At 41.3% G+C, this 20,920-nt stretch overlaps 2 protein-coding genes across 19 annotated transcripts in view; one reads left to right on the forward strand and one right to left on the reverse strand.

Annotated features, from left to right (window-relative positions):
- The window catches only part of FTO (FTO alpha-ketoglutarate dependent dioxygenase), a 528,974-nt gene extending 527,706 nt beyond the window's left edge, over positions 1-1,268 (reverse strand). For 8 of the 13 annotated variants that reach the window (XM_088671937.1, XM_088671934.1, XM_088671932.1 and 5 more), the window contains exon 1: positions 1,065-1,268. In XM_088671937.1, the coding sequence (XP_088528063.1) occupies positions 1,065-1,106 (42 nt within the window). In that variant the 5' untranslated portion in view covers positions 1,107-1,268. The remainder of the gene's footprint in view (positions 1-1,064) is intronic. The other 5 variants (XM_088671936.1, XM_035119024.3, XM_088671933.1 and 2 more) reach the window with 4 other exon arrangements.
- A 178-nt stretch (positions 1,269-1,446) lies between these two features.
- RPGRIP1L (RPGRIP1 like) overlaps positions 1,447-20,920 on the forward strand; it is a 72,453-nt gene continuing 52,979 nt past the window's right edge. For 2 of the 6 annotated variants that reach the window (XR_015950517.1, XM_035119297.3), the window contains exons 1-9: positions 1,447-1,576; positions 4,311-4,393; positions 5,725-5,869; positions 8,191-8,489; positions 11,652-11,760; positions 15,294-15,437; positions 18,381-18,486; positions 19,309-19,455; positions 20,345-20,418. Coding sequence is in view for 5 of the 6 variants with exons in the window: in XM_035119297.3 (XP_034975188.3) it covers positions 4,318-4,393; positions 5,725-5,869; positions 8,191-8,489; positions 11,652-11,760; positions 15,294-15,437; positions 18,381-18,486; positions 19,309-19,455; positions 20,345-20,418 (1,100 nt within the window). In the remaining variant the exon portion in view is untranslated. Of the gene's footprint in view, positions 1,613-4,277; positions 4,394-5,724; positions 5,870-8,190; positions 8,490-11,651; positions 11,761-15,293; positions 15,438-18,380; positions 18,487-19,308; positions 19,456-20,344; positions 20,419-20,920 lie in introns of all 6 variants that reach the window. The other 4 variants (XM_088671943.1, XM_035119298.3, XM_088671942.1 and 1 more) reach the window with 4 other exon arrangements.

Consider the following 20,920-nt stretch of genomic DNA (forward strand, 5'->3'; position numbering starts at 1 on the left):
TTAATTTGATATTAATTGGTATTTGTATAATTGGGGTAATATTAGGTAAATATTGGAAAACTAATAAAAATTATTTATTTATTTTTTAAAGATCAGGCTACAAAGTTGCAATCCTGAACTCAAAGTTAAGCCCCATTGAAATCGGTACATACACAATGATCGAAGAGTAAGGTAAGTGGTCCATTGCACACTTACCTGAGAACAAGTGGGGCTTACTTAAAAATAAGCATGTACAGTGGAACCTCGGTTTATTAACACCTGTTTATGAATTTTCAGTTTACGAACGCCGCGGACCCATCTGGAACGGATTAATTCACTTTCCATTACTTTCAATGGGAAAGTTCGCTTCAGTTTATGAACACTTCAGTTTATGAACAGACTTCCGGAACCAATTACACCCATGCTTCAGGTTAAGTACGCTTCAGGTTGAGTACCCCGCGGACCCGTCTGGAACGGATTAATCCACTTTCCATTACTTCCAATGGGAAAGTTTGCTTCAGTTTATGAACGCTTCAGTTTAAGTACTCCGCGGACCGTCTGGAACAGATTAATCCACTTTCCATTACTTCAATGGGAAAGTTTGCTTCAGTTTATGAATGCTTCAGTTTATGAACAGACTTCCGGAACCAATTGTGTTCATAAACCGAGGTACCACTGTATTAAGATCTGCGGGCCTTCTTTCCAAATGAACTATGCAGAAGCTTGTAGTGTGTTGTGCGATGTACATTACAGTAGGGAGCAACTCGGAGCCGGTGTGGCGTGGTGGTCAGGCTGTCAGACTAGTATCTAGGAGACCGGGGTTCAAGTCGCCACTCACCAGTTAACCTCGGGCCACTTTGAGCCAAACCTACCTCACAGGGTTGTTGTAAGGATAAAAGGGGTGCGGTGGGGGAGAAGAGAACCTTGTGCGCTGCCTCGAGCTCCTTGGAGGAAAAGTGGGGGATATAAATGTGCAAATGCAAATGCAATGAGCAGATAAGCAGCTCTTGGCTGTGAGAAAAGAGGGGAGATGCAATTTTCCAATGTTAAATATTTCCACCTGCACAGAGCTAGTTGTGAATTACCTTGACATCCTTCTCTCTTTCCCCTGCTCCTCTCCGCTTCATGCCGTTCTCCTGCCCGGGCTGCGCACTTTGCCTCGCATGCAAAAGGCCCGCCCTTGCGAAGAAAAGCCTCCTTCCTTCCGGACAAAAAAAAAAAAAAAGCACAGCCAGCTTGGCTTGGCAGGAGGAACCACAACTCCCACAATGCACGCTGAAACTTCCGCTCACGGTAATCTGGGTGGGTGGGGGGACTATCTAGGAAGCGCACACTTTGAGTAGTTCTCAGCCGCTTCACGTTCGCAAGGAAATTCTCCTCCTTAGAACTACTACTCCCGGCAGGCTCTGCGGGGAGGGCGATGGTGCGGCGGGAAAAGGCGTCCGCGCGGAAGCCCCCCCTTTCTTTCTTTCCACGCCTTCCCTTGAACGAGAACGGAAGTGACTCTGGAGGGATAGCAACGGAGGCGGTTGCTAACGTAGGATGCGGAGAGGGCGGAGGCGGACCGGAGGAGAAGAACTGGGGGGACTGGGCAGCTGTGAGTTGCTGAATTGGGGCCTCCAGGGGAGGGGAGGTATGTCTAGGAAATGGGTGGTTTTGTAGGGGGTTTGGCTCTGAGGTGGCAAGGGGATATTTCTATGCAAATTTAAACTGCAATGTATGTAAATGTATGCATATTTAGGCTGGGATTTGATATGGTGCTTGTTTTTGCATAGGGTGATTTGATAACTGGTACCTCTTTTTATTTTTTTAAAAAAGGAATTGGCTTGCATTTTAATGATGTTTTTGCTTTTGATATTTTAATTAGATACTGCACAACTTACTGGTGAAGGGTGGTTTAAAAATCGAAATAAATGACTTCTTATTTAACTCATTTGAAAAGTTTTTGGATTTTTTGTTACCCTCCACATCCCTACCGTCTAGCCATTCTAATGTTGTATACTGTCAGTTATGAAAACAAAATGCTACCGGTATCAGTAAAAGGGAAGGATGTATTTGTTGCTCATTGTTACTATTTAATGTATTTTACAATACTTTTAAAGAAGGGGAATCCTCCCAAGGTAGCATACGATTAAAATGCAACACCGTAAGGAATGAGAATAAAATAACTGAAAGCTAACTTTTATTTATTTAACTTCTTTTACCCTACTCTTCAGCAAAAAAAAAAACTTCCAGAATGACTTGCATATAATCATTTAAAACAAGACTGTTTAAAAAGCTTTATTGTCTAGCTCTGAAAGCGATTGGGGGTTTCTTGCAGCTAAGCAGTATATAACTTTTGTTCAACAAAATGAAATGATACAAAAAGAAAAATGTGAGGAGGGAAGAGAAAATGAGCAAACTCGGGCATGTTTTTTAAAGTGAAATAGTGGGGGGGGGGGAGGTTTCTCTAGTGAACAAGTATCAGTAAAAATAAATAAATAAACATCCAGACACTACCACCATATAGTTCATAATTAGAGCAAAAACAATCAGAAGAACAAAACTCCCCCCCCCAAAAAAAACCCAGGCACAAGTGAGTGTTCAGAACTTTCATACCGGTAGGAATATAGACCCATTGGTCCATCTAACTCAATATTATCTACCCTGACTGGCAGCAGTTCCAGAGGGTTTCAGGCAAGGGTCTCTTTCTATCAACGTGGCATAGTGGTAAGAGTGCCAGACTAGGTCCTGGGAGACCAGGGATCAAATCCATGCTCAGCCATGAAGTTCACCAGGTGACCTTGGGCCAGTCACAATCTCTTGGCCGAACTTGCCTCACAGGGTTGTCGTGGGAATTAAATGAGGAGGTGGGGAACCATGTACACCACCTTGAAGTCTTTGGGGAGAAAGGTGGGATATAAATGCAATAAATAAATAGTAAATAAAATAAATATCTGGAGATTCAAGGGATTGAATTTCTACATACAAGGCAAATGCTCTGCTACTCAGCTACAGCATTTTCCTTATTATCTGACATGTTCCAAGATATATATCGTGATCCCATGCTGCATTTTTTTAACTCTCCTTGTTGTCACACAAACATATCATGCAGCTAAAATATTATTTCTCACTCAGGTATTTAAACTGTGATTTTAGTAGTTGTAAAGCCTATGTCTCTTGTTTTATTATTGTATTTTTACTGTGCTAAAATTGGCAGTACAAAAACCTAAATAGGCTCCAGGTAGTATATAAATGTTTCAGATTACCGTAAGTGGGTGTGAAGCCTAAAGCAAGCAATGTGAATAAACAGCAATTTAATTAAAGCAATTTAATTAAAGAAACGGTGTAAAGTGTTTATCTGGCACTTAAGAAATTGCAATGTACCAGGTGAGCTTATTGCAAAGGAGATAGGGCACTAAAGTTGAAAATGCCCTCTCCATGTTTGCAGATTGCCACCTGCCTTGTCTCTGACACCAGATGTATCCAGCAGAGAGTACTGATACAGTTCTATCCCTATGTTATATAAAAGTAGGGTCACCCGACTGACAAAAATTGTGCCATTTGAATCTGTGCATGTTTGCTCAGAAGTAAATCTAATTGATTTCAGTGGGACTTAAACCCAAGTAGGTTTGCAGCCACAATTAATTGTATGAAGGTTGCCGTGTAATCCAGTGTGTGTTTTCTCAGAAGCTAGTCCTCCAATCAGTGGGGTAGACTTTCAGGTAGATGACTCTAGAATCTCACCCTTGATCTATTAAAATTGTGGCTTTCTGGAACCTACTCTGCATTGTGCAGTTTCCCAGTACTGTATGTCTAAACATAAGAAAAGTCCTGCTGGGTCAGACCTGCCTGCTCCAGCATTCTTTTCTCACAGAGGCTAGCCAAATGCCCATGGGAAAACTATCTGCAGGACATGGGCACCATAGCACTCTCATGCTTGTATAACCAGCAGATTAGGTCCAAGCTTATTGAAGCACAATATTGACTTGTTTTGTCTGTTGAAACTACAAGCCCTTTGATTCATGTAGACCTGTTGACATTTTTTTACAAAATCAAGTACACTCTACATGGGCATGCATACCTGGAATTAAGAGCTGCAAAATCTACATTAAAAAAATAAACTATATGAATGAATATGATTATATGCAAAACAACTTTTAAAATAGAACTTTATGATGCCCCTGGTGTTGTGGTTTCTGTGTGGTGAAGATGAAGGGAAAGAGTTCTGCCAGAATCTGTCATTACTTTTCACTCTCATTTAATCTCATGTACCGGTAATTTACAGTGCATGGTGCTTGTGCAATTTTATGTTACAGAGAGAATCTTTCTTTGGGTTTTGTCATCTACAGCTCAGTCATGTCTGCTGCAGCTGACGAAACATCAGAGGATCTACCGGTGAGAGACATAGGTCTAAATCTCATAGGGCTGCAAGGTTTGTTCCACTTCTTACACGTTTTAATCAGCTGGCTCCTTTGAAAGGATAAATTTATCCAGAGGGACAAGGATACTGAAAAGAGGGTCTGAACTGAGCACTCCTGGAGAGCATACCTAGGCTTCCATGCCTGGGGCTGCTAGTTGTAATACAAAACATCTTCAGCTTGTGGAAGCTTGGCAATACCAGAGTCTGGAACACATGTATTCACACCAGTAGTAGTAGTAGTAGTAGTAGTAGTAGTAGTAACAACTATCTGGGCTCTTCCCACTCCCTGGGGTTTTACTTGCCAACCCCCACCCCCACCAGGTCTGCCTGGATTTGCTCTACACTGGTGACTGAATTTGGAATGGCTCCCTGCATTCAAAAGAAGTTCCCCTGAGCACATGCAGAGCAACTTTTCCTCCCCCACTGGGTAAAGAGCAGCCAGCAACAGGTCGGCAAGGCAGGTGAATTGGACCAGGGAACTGGCAGACTCTCTCACTGATTTTGGCTGATGTCCTTCAGTCCCTACCTTTAGAACCTCGCTAAACATTATGGCGACAGTCTAGTGCAAATATACTATAGAGAGAAATCATTTTATACCATTTTGTCTTCATTTGTTATTAAGGGCATTCACAACAATCAAAACTGGTAATAGAGACTGTGCTGTAGAATTAGGTGCTATCACAGAATAGGCCTGTTGATGCATATCCATGTGGTGGACTTCAGAAAGCTGTGGCACAGTGAACAGGTCTTGCTCCAATTTCAGGAGCAGCCTTAAATGCATCCTCACATAGAGTGCATTACAATAACCTAGTCTCTGTGGTTACCAATGCATGCATGGTTCATTGTGGCAAGTTATCCCTGTCCAGGAACAGTTGTAGCTGGCATACCAGCCAAAGATGGTCATAGGTGCCCCTTGCCGCTGAGGTGACCTGGGCCCCTAGTGCCAGTGATAGATCAAGGAGCATCATCATACTACATAACTTGTTCCTTCAGAGAGAGTCCAGCCCCCATCCGAATGTCCCTTGCCTACAGGGCCTCCTATTTAAAAGAATTCAGCATGTTTATTGACCCTCATTTAGTTCACTACTGCATTCAGGTCATGCACAGTCATTCTTGACTCCTCCTCAAACAAAGGAATAGAGCTGTGTGTTGTCACTATACTGATGACCTCATGCCCCAAATCTTTTAATGACTGTCTTTTGCTAGTTACACTCTAGTCATCTTCCGATCACCCAGGGCTCCACAGAAAACATGGAGCAATTTATGTTCCAACAGCAACTGAGAAAATGGTGGTAGGGCCCACATTCAGCAAGTTTCTGGTATGGACATCCTCTCTGTTGCAGAGCCATCAATGGTCCTAAATGTCAAGGCTCGACATGGGATTTCACGAATCAGTCGAGAGGAGCTGGAAGACCGATACTTTCGCTTGCACGAGGAGAACCTCTTACTTAAGCAACATGCACATAAACAAGAAGATAAAATTAAAAGGTCAGACTTCCTTCTCTTCTTCTAAAGCAAAAGTTTGGGGACCTTTGCCTCTCAGTGGAATTGTAAAAGATAAGTTTGGGTTAGGTAAGCTGTTTACATGCTTTCAGCTATTATTAGGGTTAGGGTTAGGGTTATTAATTATTATTATTATTATTATTATTATTATTATTATTATTATACATTTATACAATCCTTAATACTAAGACAATTTTGTAAGTTATTCTTATAATAACAATATTATACACAGACACACACACACACACAAACTCATGTGGGATGCAGCACCCTCTCTGCAACTTAACTGGTCTTTAACCTGTTTTCTCCACTGTTACAATTGGCTTTGATGCTCATTCTCATTGTAAACTGATTTTTCTTTGTTTCTGCTACACATTTGAGAACAGCCTTGGGTTTTAACCACTCTCCTGGTTGCTGTAGCCTACTAGGAATTTCCTCCCATGAAATGAGTGGGCTTCCACAGGAGGGAAGGATCACTCAGTCTCTCTTCTATCAAGCTCCTGCAGTACAGTAGCTCAAGATCCTAAGCATCCAGCATAAGAACCAAGAGGGCTGGCTGCAGAGAGAAGGAGCGCTACTTTCCTCCGCCACCAGCCTGTTGTGTTTCTATGCTAAACAAACTGCTGGCAAATCCCCAGGGTGTCTAGTGTGGAGATATGGTGAGCTTGGGGTGGAGATGTGGCGCAATCCCTGCCTTTGCAGCCAGCTCTCTGGGCTGGGCGTGCAGGAGACGAAGCCCCATACTGAATATACAACATAGAAATTGAGGGAGTAGGCGACTGTGGCTTTCTCCTTCCACTGCCAGTCCACTACAGTTCTGTGCTGGGTGCACAGGAGTTTGACCACCTGGCTGTTCACTTGGAACAGACACCAGACAGAGCAGGGGACACTGATTCACTCTCCTGCTTCTTACTCCTAAGAGGAACTAGCCTAGGCGGAACAGAGCATTCCATCCACCTTGTACCAGCCCCTCCATGAGTAAAAAGTAGGTGATGAGGAAAGAACCAAACAAAACACAAGCTAATAACTTTTGGGGGCTATTTTACAAGGCTGCTTTAGATAATAGCTTACAGGCGAGTAAGTTATTCTGTGACATCTCAAAGCTATTAACTTGCTCCGCATGTATACGTTTGTTCTTTCAAATAAGAAGATTGTCAGTATACTGTACAGAAATAAAGTACTGTAAAGCATTTCAAACAAATGAAGTGCGTCTCTATTTTCAGTCTCCCGTCTAGATATCTTAAAATGAAAAAAGCCTCCCTATAAAGTAGATACAGCTCTTGAAGATGTGCGACCAATTTTGTAAAGTCTTGAACTTCTCTCTTCCATCAAAGCCACCTTTTCTTTCTTTGTATGCCAAGTCCTTCCCCGACACCCCACCCCACCCCACCCCACCCCCACCCTCTGCAACCCTATTCATTGCTGGAAGTGTTTTCTGCTCTTGTATGTTACATCACCCCCCATGTGCCCTCTCTGTCTTTTGTTCTGGCTTCCCCATGTTTATCAAAACTAAGAGAAATCAAAGGTACAACTCTTGAGATGCCAAAAGCAAAATTTGTATCCTTTTAAAGCTAGATGAAAACCATACCTCCTGCATCCAATTATATCCCACGGCTAACTGTTAAACCTCTCTTAAGCACGCTGGTATTATTTGCTAAGCGTAAGATGTAGCAAGGCGACATGAGCTATTAAAGGCCTGCCTTTGAGCCTGCCCACCTACTTGTTTTTAGAACTGAAATTTAGGGGGGGGGGGGTCCTCCACTTTTGCACTCAAACTGGAAGCACTACATCAATGGAATGTGTTACATATTGTAAGCATGCGTTGGATAGCTTAATATCATATGGGACTGAAGCTTTTATACGTGGCCCCACCACATCCCCAATCTGTAACTATACTTAACAGCATGCAGAGTTCCTCAGGAAGGTCATGCGTTCCAAATTTGAGCAGCATATGGAGTAAATATGCGTCCCTCCCTTTTACTAAACTTTAAATGATAAGCCTTAGGAAACTGTTATTTGTCAGTGCTATAAAGCAGATTGCTATCCAGTGGTTTCAATTATCTTCAAAGAGTTCTTCACAGGCAGTAATAGTTATATCAAAACCTGAAATTTATTATTCAGGTTCTGCACTGAAGTCTTCACAGTGATTATGTTCCTTTCAACAGAATGTTTTTTATGCTTAATTCCCCCCGCCGCCACCACCACCTTTTTCATCTTATATAAGTTGTATTTTCCCTCTCTCTCTCTCTCTCTCTCTCTCTCTCTCTCTCTCTCTCTCTCTCTTCCACCCCCCCTTTCCCCCACAGAATGGCCACCAAGTTAATTCGACTTGTGAACGACAAGAAAAAAGCTGAGCAGGCCGGTGGCGGCCCCAAGCGGTTGGGTCACGACGTGGAGATGGAGGAAGTGATTGAGCAGCTGCAGGAGAAAGTTCGGGAACTGGAGAAGCAAAACGAAGCTGTCCGCAACAGGCTTATTTCAACCAAGCAGCAGCTCCAGCTTCAAGGCCCGCGGCACACACCCTACAGTTATGTCCAGGCACGCATTAATACAGGTCTCAAAAAAGCGGTGGAGGGTGTTGGTGTCCAGGAGCGCGCAAAGAAAGGTACATGAGAGCCAGAAGGCGGGAGCACAAGAACAGGCCCATTCTGTGCTTCATGGAATTCTCTCCCCAGGAAGGCTCACCTGGCTCCTTCTTTACATTCCTCTTCTCCCAGGCCTTCGGCTAATTATACCATCTATGGCCTTTTTAGCTGGAGGGTATTGATTTGTTCATTAATATGTGGTGTATTTTCATGTTTTTATACTGTAAGCCGCCCAGTGGTCTTCAGATGAAGGGCAGTATATAAATTTTAAAAACAAAGAAAATGACTTTTGATACAATGCAAAAAAATTAAATTAGTATAAATTAAAGAACAAAATTAAAGCTAAAAACATGATAGACGTAAAAAGAAGCCTAACAGATCTCACCCACTAAGAGAGGACAGGTATCAGACTATAGCCCAGAGCACCAGGGTTTGGATACCCACTCAGTCATGAAGCTTAATGGCTGACTGTTGTGGGAATAAAATGGGTGGCAGAGAACCATGTATACCACTTTGAGCTCTATGGAGGAAAAAGTGGTGTATAAATGTAATAAGTAGATAAATGAACGAATGGGTTCATTCGAAAGCTTGGCTGAAAATGAATGTTTTTGCCTGGTGCCTAAAAGCAGCCAGTAGTGGCACCAGGTGTTTCCCCCTGGGGAGAGCATTCCATAGTTGATTAACCAATTGAGTGAATTTACATAAGTCAGCATGTGGCTAGAATCAAAACTTCTGAATCAGAAGATGTGGCTTGTTTCCAAACAGCACACTCATTTATCATAGCAGGCATCCTCTTACAAGAGGAATACTCTGTTGTGTGGGAAGGATTAGGAATGTCAACTTAAAGATGGTCCTTGGCATCTATGCTTTGTAACATTAAACCTTTGTCGTGATTAATTGGAGCAAGCCCTAAATCAAAAGGGTTTGTTTGTTGGCTTCTCTCTTTTAAAGATTTCGGTCTACAGAGGGACAACGCTGGCTGGGGCCAATGAGAATTGGTGACCAGCAATATCTGGAGGGCCACAGGTTCTCCATCCTTGAGAATGAAGGCTTGAAATTCCGTAGGTCAAATAGTATCTAAGCATAAAGTGCTCAATTTTAATGTGGAGTTGGCTTCAGCACACTTATTTGCAGCTGCTCCTAAAATCCTCAAATCTTTATGTGTTCTATCCAACAAAGTTTATTCAGGGTAGTCTCATTGAAATTAATGATCCTATGTTAGTTGTTTCCATTAACTTTGGTGGGTCTACTCTGAATAGGACTTGCATCGGATGCCACCGTATATATTTACCTCCTTCTCATCTGTCAACCCATGAAAGAGATAAAAGTAGGTTCTTGGAAAGCAAGACCCTTGAAAGCAAATTAAAATTATCTCAGCTATCACCCTTAATGCAATTCATTTGCATAATTTACTTTCTTGCTCTGATATTTATTTATTTATTGGCACACAATTATAGGTAGCAGTGCCTAATAGTTACAGCCAGGTCTGCCGTTATATCCCTGCTTCCATGTACTAGGAAATTTCCTATTATTTTTATCAAATGAATTCTAGCCTCTTGGGATGCTTTGGGCAGACTGTTTGCCGTCTCTCATCTTTTAACTTTAATTCCTTTTCCTCCCAGTTTGGAGGAAAGCCTTTGCCCAATGCATGCCAAGTTTTTGTAAATGGAGGAAACATAGCATTCTAACATCACTGTCAAGCACTGGATAGGCTAATACAACTGCTTTAATGCGAATTAAAATCTCCATGAGCTTCCAGAACTTGGTTGAAATCAAAAGTTGTAACCCCATTTTCCTGCAAGCCCTTCAGAATCTGTTCTCTGCTAAAACTGTGGCCTAAAACAACAGTGACTTCTAACTGTAATGAAGAATGTATGCTGTTATGTTTAGAATTTAGACAAACTGGCCAGGATCCAAAAAGCTACTTGCTGCCAAAGGCATGAGTATACTTACTGGGTTTTGTTTTACTTTTTCTCCTTTGAATAGCAGCTGCCCTCCATGCCATGTTGCCATAATGTTTGTGGAACACCCCTTGACTTCAAAAGAGGATTGTCAAGTAACATTGCAAGGAGGGGGTTGTCATTTTAGAGGAAACAGCTCCAAAACTCTAGTGTGTATGCTGTGAATGAATCTCACTGGCCTTTGGATCCATGCCACCATTTTTAATAAGCCTATTTATTTATTTAACATAGCATACATTCCACTTGATTGTAAATGAAACCTTGAAGCAGTTTACAAAGGCTATAACATGCATTAAAACTGTCAATAAAAAGGTTAAGAACAAGTTTAAAAAACCAAAATATGAATGAAGTCAAATCTTTAAAAAGGTATAGATGTTCATATTAAAATTGTTGTGCTGAAATGAATGGACTTGACTAATTTAAGTCCATCAATTTCAGTGCGTCTCATCTGGGTAGTACTTACTTGAGTACAGCCTTCAAATTAAAATACATGTTGACATCTAAATGTTCATTATGTTTAGCAGTATAGCAGTTGCTCTGTATGTAGAAGGTCTTAGGTCCAGTCCCTGGCATAAAGGAAGGCTGGGCTTGAAAAGGTTCATGCCTGAGGCCTTGGTTAATTGCCACTGATGGTCAGAGAGGAAAATACTAGGCTAGAGAGACCAATGGCCTGAATTAGTTCAGCTTCAAAAATAAGGGGAGCCGTGGTCCAGCAATAGAGCTCTGCATGCAGAAGGTCATAGATTTGGCTTTGGTTCTTTGGCATCTCAAGCAAGAAGGGTATGGAGGGGCAGGGCTGGAAAAATACTTTTGAGTGATGCCCTGTAGAGCTGCTGCCATTCAACTGACAATTTTGTCCAGATGGAAGAATGGTCAGACCAGATAGATTGCAACCCCAAATGAAGGCACTAGGTTATGGGCCTTCTCCATAAAACAGGGGTATTCAAACCTGTGGTCCTCCAAATGTTGTTGGACTCCATTTCCCATCGACCCTTGCCAGCTTGGTCATTAGTGAGGAATGATGGGAATTGTAGTCTAGCAACTTCTGGAGAGCATCACATTGGCTTTCCCTGGCTTAAATTCAAGGCTGTTACAAATATAGTAAGATAATGCTCAGTATGTGTGATTACTGCTTATTTTTTCTCTCCTTTTAGTCACTTACCTTTCAGTAAACATACTTCTCTGATTTTTCTCATTCCACCTACTCCCTTCTTCTTTTAGGAATGAGAATGCAGGATGTAGAAATCCGACCTTTGAAATCTCCACAAGCGTTGCCCCCCAAGTATGGACACAACTTACTTGAGGAAGCAAGAGCAGAGATAAGAAACTTGTATGACTTTTCTATATTTCTTTATTTTCCCGACATCAACTGTTTGCTTGGTGTCATCAGTTAACTGACAGTCTAAAGCAGGCATGGGCAAACTTCGGCCCTCCAGATGTTTGGGACTACAATTCCCATCATCCCTAGCTAAGAGGACCAGTGGTCAGGGATGATGGGTATTGTAGTCCCAAACATCTGGAGGGCCGGAGTTTGCCTATGCCTGGTCTAAAGGGAATTAAAACTGGACTGCATACTACATCTACACTGGGCATTCCTTTAAGGCAGGGGTGGGCTCCTTTTCTCTATCCAAGGGATTCTGGATAAAGATGAGCAAGGAGTTGATTCTGTGATGACTCATGAATACTAATGCCTTTGGGCGGAAGAATCTTGTAGCAGCGTACCTTGGATAGTCAAACTTTCATGAAACAAAAGCAAAAAAAAGAGTGGGTTGTGTTTTTTTAAAAAAAAGAATGGACTGTTAAAAAAAGAAAATGCCACACACACCCAGTTTCACAGCATTTGAAGTTAATAACCTCTCATATTGTTTGATCTCAGCTTTGAGCACCTGCGTCAATCACCTTCAATAGGAAAACATATGGTCACAGGAACTGGGGGCATATATAGGCTAGTCAACTTAATAGGTACCAACTGTAGGCAGCTCACAAAATATTTTTAGTGTGGGGGAGAGTACAGTAAAGAGAGATAACAAGACACTGCCTCTTGAAATGCCGTGGAACATTTTTTAAAGTCTCCTGTTAAGAATATTTTAGGAAATAAGACTTTCACTGGTCTTCTCATATTTTGCCAATGTGTTGCCTAGGGATAATAAAGCTCATTTTCCTGCCCTGATATTTTTGTAATAACTGCTCCCCCCACCACTGCTTTGTAGCTTAAGTGAATGTTAAGTATTCAAACCCCCCACACACACACACACATTGCACATCTGCTGATTTTCCAGTTGCCAGGACTTGAACTCACAACACATCTTGAACCACTGACCAGGGGAGGATTTTATCCGTACACCTCTGTGGAGGTTAACGAAGCTGCATATAAGTTACAAAAAAAAATTCCAATATAAAAATGTATGTAAAACAGATCTTAAAATATCCTGAATAAAAACAGCAGCATGTAGATAATAACATATCATAAAACGAATAATTCAGGCTCAGCTTGTTATTATTTCCCTATGCATTATCCTGTGGATAATTGTTATCAATTAATAGTTATCAAATTGTTCAGTGGTACATGGTAAACATCTTAAGCCTCCAATCTTATACAGACCTATGTGAGAGTAACCATGTGCAACTCTAACCATGTCTGCTTAAACTCTAACCATGTCTACTTAAGTCCTGTTGCATTCAGTGTGGGGCTTACTGTTCTGCTTGCAGCCTAACTCATTGAACTCAGCAGGGCTAACTATTGAGTAGGCATACACAGGATTGCACTGAGATTTATTTGTTGAATTGATAGTTGCACACAGTATAAACATTTTCATATCCAGTGTTGCACAGTTAGTTTCAAATATGTACAGTTCTACAGGCCAAGCACGAATTTATTACAATACAACTCAAGAGGCTAGTTCAAAATAACCGTGTCTGATGAAATCTCAATAATGAGCATATAACTTACATGAAAAATATGTGGGTGACACTATGCCATACAGTGAATTTATGCATATTCAGAAGCATTACAATTTATTAAATATCTCTTAGATCTTAATATCCTAATTATCTCTTAGAAGCTCCCATGGAGATACCCCCCAAGACCTTCCATGTTTAGTCTTTCCAAGCTAAAATAAATGTTATTTGAAAAGCAGCATGGAGACTCATCTTGAGATGCCATGGAGTGAAATGAAAATACTTTGTACATGCAATTGCTTGTTTTAGCAATCAATTGTAATTATTTTGACACAGTGTAGCGGTGTTCATTTTTTTCATAACTGGGAGCTAGCAAAGTGTTTATTTTATTTATTGGGGATCCTTACACCCCACCATTTGAAAGACAAGGTCCTCTCAAGGCAGCTTACAAAGGAGGATAAAGCACCACATCCATCAAAACCAGAATGTGTTGCAGTTAACAAGAGCTTTTTAAAAACACCAGTTATAAAACATACTAAGGCAACATGCGACCAATTGGAAATCAAATTTTTAAAAGCCTTCAGGGTCTGTCTAAAAAGAGAAAGAGTTGGGACTTGGGAGTGTTCCTTTGAGAAGGAATTCCAAAGGCATGAGGACACTATGGAAAAGGCTCCGTCTCTGAGGCCACCAACCTCATCCTCCCTAATGGCCTTCAAACTGTGTTCTGGAGAACTCTCCACTTTTTCTGATAAGTGTCAAAGTGGGTACATTTATAAAATGAATAAAAAAATTAAAACAAAAGTGGGTTATCAAAGTGAACACCAGTAATGATGGAGAAACCTCCCTAAAGGAAGATCAGCTGGGTCTGGTGCGGCTTTTCCTGGACTAGGAGAGCTTGACCACGATTGTTCATGTGACTTCAAGGCTGGGTTTCTGCAATGCACTCTTAAGTGGGTCTTTGCTTGCACTTGATTCAGAAGCTGCAGTTATGGCAAAATGCTACAGCATGGTTGCTGGCAGGGAGTAAGGCCTTGTCAGCATATAGCACCTCTGCTCAGAGATATGCACTGGCTGCCCATTGCTACTGGGCCAAATTCAATGTGTTATTATTGGTAAAAGCATGGGACTAATTTACCTGTGGGATCACTTTACCCCATATAAGCCCATTTGACGGCTTCAATCTGCCTAACTGGCAACATTACAGTTGCCACATAATACTCATTCCGCACTTGTAAGAAATTGATCTTTTTGCGTGTCAACACCTATACTTTGGCACTCGCTACCTATTGACATCAAGCAAGTCCATTCACTGTACGATTTTAAGCACCTGTTTAAAACATTTTTGTTTTGGCAAGCCTATCCAGATGTGTGTTTTATTTCTTTTCAGCTACTATGTAATTGGTTTAAATCACTTTTTGGATATTGTTGGATACCCGTTTTAACAAGTAATGTTAATATTTTATTTTAGGGGTTTTTTAAGCACTTGGAGGGTTTGGAGGGGGGTTGTTTGTTTGTTTGTTTGTAAATAAATAATGGCTTGTTCACACTACTGATAGATCAGTGTGGAGTCACTATTAACTGGATTTACCTCACTGCATTTGTGAGGCCCAGCACTTGTGAACTAACTTGACGCCCCAGATCAGAATCCTCTGTGACATGAAGAACTCCCTTAGAAAAAAGTTGCCCTGGGAAGAATTCCTAAAGGATGCAGGTGTAAATTTTGGGTTTTCAATTTAGAAAGCTTTGTTGCCTCAACAAAACCTGGCCTGTCATACCACAGCTTCTTTGCCTGTTTCATATAGCCTTTTCAACTTCGGGTGGCTTCAGTGGGACCAGTAAGAAGTAAACCTCTGATAAACATTTATATACCTGGCAGAACATGTGTTTCATTCTAGTTTCCCATTATGTTAAACATAAAGTTTCCGCTTTTTAACTGGTAAACTCAAAGCGCTTTGAATGTTGCAGGGAGAATGTGGTTGAGTCTCAACGGGCGCACAATGAAGAGTTGGTGCAAGCAGTGGAAATGCTCAGAAGCGAAATACGGAAGAAGGAGGAGGAGTTTGAAGCAGCTCTCCTGCAGCTGAAAGAGCAGCAGGCAACAGGCCAACGGTAAAATGGAATGGACATGCTCTCAACTCATAAGTTGTATCCAATCGTGTGACAGTAAAGTTTTGGTTTACTTGCACTCAGTTTTCTTGTGCTGCTCTTGCAAGCATTTGCATGGGGAACATCAGGTATTACTTTACCCGTTACTGGCCAGTTGATATAATAGGGTTGCTGTCTTGATGACAGAACTAACAGTGCCAATGAAACCCAATTAATTACATGCAAATGAATGGACTCCCATCATGTCTCCAAGGCTCAAATGTGCATGAACAGGGTTGCTTACTATATACTATATGGATTGGGGGGGGGGGGAGTTATGAGAAGTGAATGCTGCCAATGGTGGGGGAGACTGGAACAATGATTTTACAAATTCCTGCACTGGTATAGTGTCTACAGCAAATTGGCAGCAGGACCTGATAATACTAGAAATGCAAGCTCGGAGCCCAATATGTATTACATGCTTGTTTGTTGCCACAGCAGCTCAAAGTAAACTGCTGCAAGATCTCCCCCTCACACATGCACACTTGCACAGCAAAAAAGAAAAAATCAACCTTGGATCATCCCAGCATGAAATCTCACCAGGACCATGCTGTGCAGAAGAAGCAATCTGGGCAATATGGGTTGCATGTAGATGGCTCGGGTCATCCCAGATTGTTCGGAACAACAGATGTTTTCATGTTGGAAAAACATGGCTCATGAATTGTCCATCTGGAGTCTTGTTTTCTTAACATTCCTAGGTTCTATCATTTGCATGGGTACTTGTGCTCACGGTAATATATTTTAATTCTGCTCAGTTCCATTTTTGCCTTCCCTAAGGTCACTTAATCTGCAGCACTTTGGGTCAGGATGATTTAGGCCAAAGACATAGAAAGGCAAGATGGGGATATTATCCAGTCAAAAGGAAAACCTCTTAGTTTCTCTGGTTTTGGATGGCTAGCACTGGTGGCAAATGCTTGCAAGAAAGGGCAACTACAAGCCCTGGGCTGTGTCATTGTCTTCCCCCATTTCCTTTACCTTCTTCTTTTGCACCTTTAAAGAAGCGATTGGAAGCTACTTAGGCAAACTTGGTTGATTTAAAGCTGGGGGTCCCCAACAGGGCACTCTTGGGCACCATAGCTCCCTCATGTACACTTCTTTGGGACTACCATTCCAACACCCTCTGCTTTTCTTTTCCTATGTTTTGGGTCATTGGGAGCTGCCCTACTTTTTTTGTTTGTACTTTATTTAGGTGTTTGTCTGTTTCAAGTTGTGGGAAGTTCTGAGCAATGTCAGTTTTTTCTTCTTTTTTTAAATGAAAGTTTGTGGTATTTCTAAGATTTTCAAATGTACCTCAGGCGCCAAAAAGTGGGGAGCCCTAGCTTTAACTCTGGTTAGTGACAACAAACCAGAATCTGAAATGAATCTGTATGGTTCTGACTTTTTCTCACCAACCATCATCTAACAAATGACTGTTCTCCTAGTTTAGGTGTAATGGGAAACTGTGGTTAGTTTAAAGTCAAAAGAATAAGTTTTCCATCTCTTCCCTCCTGGCATGGAAAAGAAAAGGAGAGGGGGAGAGAAAGTGTGTGAGCCTCAGACTCACTGTACTTTGTTCTCCTGGTGGGAGACCATGGTTCCCCATTAGGTCTGAACACTCAAAGAGTTAGGCACTGTGGTACATACTAGTTAATGTCAATTGTCAGGAGACATTTGGCTTAGATCTACATGTATCATAAATGTCATTCTTCTCAACTCCTTTTATTCTCAACTCCTGAAAAACCTCTTTTGAAGCCAACCCTGCTATTTGTTTGATGTGATGTGAGAAACAAGATTCATAAGAACATGAAATGGCATTGGAGTTTTTAGTGTTTAGCATCAGGCAAAAATGTTTCCTCTACTTGCTACATCTATTTATATGAAGGGTGCAATAAACCGGATTCCTGGTTTGTGAGCTTTTTAATCTTCTCGGTAAGGACAGTTGACTAGGTAATGGTAAAACACAATGGACCCTGAGTTTCAAAAGAATTATATATTAAAAAAAGGATTTCAAGTTCTCAGCTGGTTTACAGATGTGTAGGCTTTGTAGTCTATTTTCTGGTTCCAGCATGGCACTGGGACAATTTTTCCAGTCTGTCTATAACAGATAAGTATTAGAGGAGAAACAATGTATTTCAAGATGTGAGATTCTGTTCTGATGTTTATCACACTTTATTTGGCATTAGCAGTTAAGATCAATTCAGGGGTTTCCTTTAAAACATTTTTTGGTTGAAATACATGCAAAAACAATAATAATGAGATCACCTTGCACTGTTCAAGGGATAGGGTTTTGAAAGTATATCTGTATTTATCTGCGTGATGACTTTTAACAAGATTAAATAGTGAATTTTCAATTGAATCTCGGCAGGGAAAATATATAACAGAATCTTAGCCATATAGAATTTCGGTCAAGATGGTCATTGTTAAGATACATCTGCAGCTAATTTGAATGCCAATCTCGGGACATTATCTGTGTAAAATGCTAAGCCGCTAGCCTTGGAAATACTTGGAAAGGGGTTATGTTCTTGGATAATGCTCCACTAAATAGTAATTCTCTAACACAAAAGTTTTGGAAGAAAGTGTTTTTTTCTCTCTTCCTACTGTAAGTATAATACTGCTCCTTTCACCACAGGCTCCACCGAAGTTTGATAAGCATAAACCAAAACATCCAAATAATGAGTAATGTTCAAATATCTTCATACTGTAAAAACATGTATTTATTTAACAACCTATAATGTTTATTTTAAGGAAATGAATTGTTTTAGTTGTTATACACACACCTCTCCCCAGTTGTGTTTTGGAATTAGGAAGGTGTGAAGAACCCATTTTAAAGGGTTTTAAGTTTTCCAAGGCAAAATTAACAAGGTGACTCGACTATTATTGTACCATAAACCTCACAATTACTTTCTTTTTGAACATGCCATTTTGTAGGTTAAGCATTCGGGACAATGTTGAAATGATCAAGCTCCACAAACAATTGGTGGAGAAAAGCAATGAGTTTGCAGCAATGGAGGAAAGATTTCTTCAGCTTCAGGAGGTAGGCAAAGACTTCAGCTAGAACTGTAAACTTGTTCACCAGGAAAATGTGGATTTTTTTGCCCACTGCTTATCATTTTTGTCCACTGCTTATCATTATGGTAATATGACATAGCAGACGAAGCTGAAGCACCACAGCACAGCAACCGCACTCATTTGTAAGGGAGTTATAGAGTGGAATTATTTTCAGAAGATTTAAATGCTTATCAAATCCTTGCAAATTGTGGTGTGTGCAACAGTTTCCAAAGCGAAATAAACAGAGGTGCACGTTTTTGAAATGTTGAGCGCAGCTCGATAGTTGAGATGTCACACAGAAGTGCAGAATCAAATTTTAAAGAGACACAGAATTTCTTTTAATTAAATCTTAATGCAGCTCCCTTGGAAAGAATTAAGAAGGCAAACGAAACATCAGCTGGTGGGTTAGCAGCAAAATGACAAGAGCTGCATGGACATATTTGTGGTCAGGTTCATTTTTGCTTGCTACTGTAGCATTTTGGGTCAGCGTGTCCAAACCACAAGAACCACAGCAAAATACTTTAATTGCTAAACAGATGTCTGTCTTGGTCCTGCTCATCACAGCTGAACTGGGTGTGGTTAGCATGCTGGAGGAGGGAGGAACACCCTCCACCCTCTTTGTTGCCGACATTGTGTCAAAAACATGGCAAGAGCATCTCCTGTCGACTGGATTGAGATTACATTTTAAAGGTTGCTGGAGGAAACCTTTTGACTCTGAATCCATAGCCTGCATCCAAGAATAGTGGTCGCAGCCTAATGTTACTCACCCAGACCCAACTTCAGCTGCCTTCTCTCGTCTCCTCCACAGAACCAAAAAAATCTTAAAGCAAGCCACAATGCACTCATGGCAAAGGGGGACGAACTCAATTTGCAACTTAAAGAAGAACGTTCCAAGTGCCTCCACCTCGAGAGTGAGTTACAGGCCACAAATTTTTCAAAGCGACGATTAGAAGAGGTGAGATCCTTGGGGTTGGGGGGTTGGGAAGAGCACAGTCTTTGCACAATCCTTTAAATTGGGCTAGAGAAACTTGCGTCGTATCCCGGACCAAGTCGTAAGAGGACTCCCAATAATTTAAACATTCTGGTCTTACTTGGCTTATGACTGCACAGCTGGTGGATATATTGCACTTAACGCTCTGTTGTTAACCTACAGTAGTATTTATATACCTCTGAGCAGTCTTTGAACACCCATGTAAGATCAAGTTTGCAGTCGGACCATTTCAAGATGCTGCATTCATCCTATTACATGATGATTGCATTAAAGGTGGCAAACACCATCTAAATTTCACCTATAGACAGAAGCAGCTTGCGAGATGGGACCAAGCTAGTACACCAGCTTTCTGGCGGGTGAGTCGTTGTTACTTACTGGGATGAGGAGGGCACCGTGGTGCAAACACACCAGCAGGAGTGCCAGATTGGCTCCATCAGTGCTTTTGCACCACGCCAACCTTCCCACCGCTTCACTCCTCCTCCTCCTCCTGGTAAGCAACAGCCACCCGCCCCCACCTGCCAAAAAGGCAGCATAGCAGATCTGCCCCCACCTCTTGAGCCATCTCTACCTATAAAACAGGTGAAATGAGTCGACCCAACGCACTAATGCTTGGTTGATATTAAAAAAGGAGAAAACCTTACAAAAATGAAAACGTTTTGCAAATCTTGATTTTTCCACCGTCCCAATTGGCCTTGCTCTTTTGTGACATCAGGGCATTCACTGTAATGTCAAAGCTTACCAGCCACTGACTGCCAGAAAGCACAGCCATGCATGCAGCTATTCAGAAAGCTTTACTAGTGTCGGTAATGTTGCTTTTTAATTGCATCACTTACAACGTTTGTCTTCATTCCAGCTTCAAGATAGAATTAATGATTTGGAAAAAGAGAGGGACCTTTTAAAAGAAAACTATGATAAATTATACAACAGGTAAATAATAACTGATAACAGAACTCTTTTAACATTCCATTTCTCAGTTTATGTATGGGCTAAAATAACCAATGCATGAGTAGTGGCAATTCAGCTGCAAACACTTTTGGATAAAACTGACCTCTTTCAGTCTGGGTTCAAGCCTGGTTTGGGGACTGAATTGGCCTTAGTCGGTCTGATAGATGACCTTATTCAGGAGAGATGGTGGGGGAGTACAGCCCTGTTTATTTTCCTGGATCTCCCTGCAGCTTTTGATTTCATCTGGACTGATGAGGGTTAGACGCACTATTATACGGTGGCTGTGGACCCCTGGCAGTTAACCTGCAGAGTATGATTTTTGTCCCCAGTGCTATTTAATATTTATATGAAGCCACTGGGTGGGAGTGGCCCTTAGGAGATTTGGGGCAGTGTTGCTTATATGCTGATTGATACCATTTTGAGGTTTTCTCCTACCATTTTAGGCAATAAAACAAAATACCCAAAATTAATTCTCTGTAGCATC

Source organism: Zootoca vivipara, chromosome 6 (assembly GCF_965207765.1).
Source record: "Zootoca vivipara chromosome 6, rZooViv2.hap1.1, whole genome shotgun sequence".
Lineage (NCBI taxonomy): Eukaryota > Metazoa > Chordata > Lepidosauria > Squamata > Lacertidae > Zootoca > Zootoca vivipara.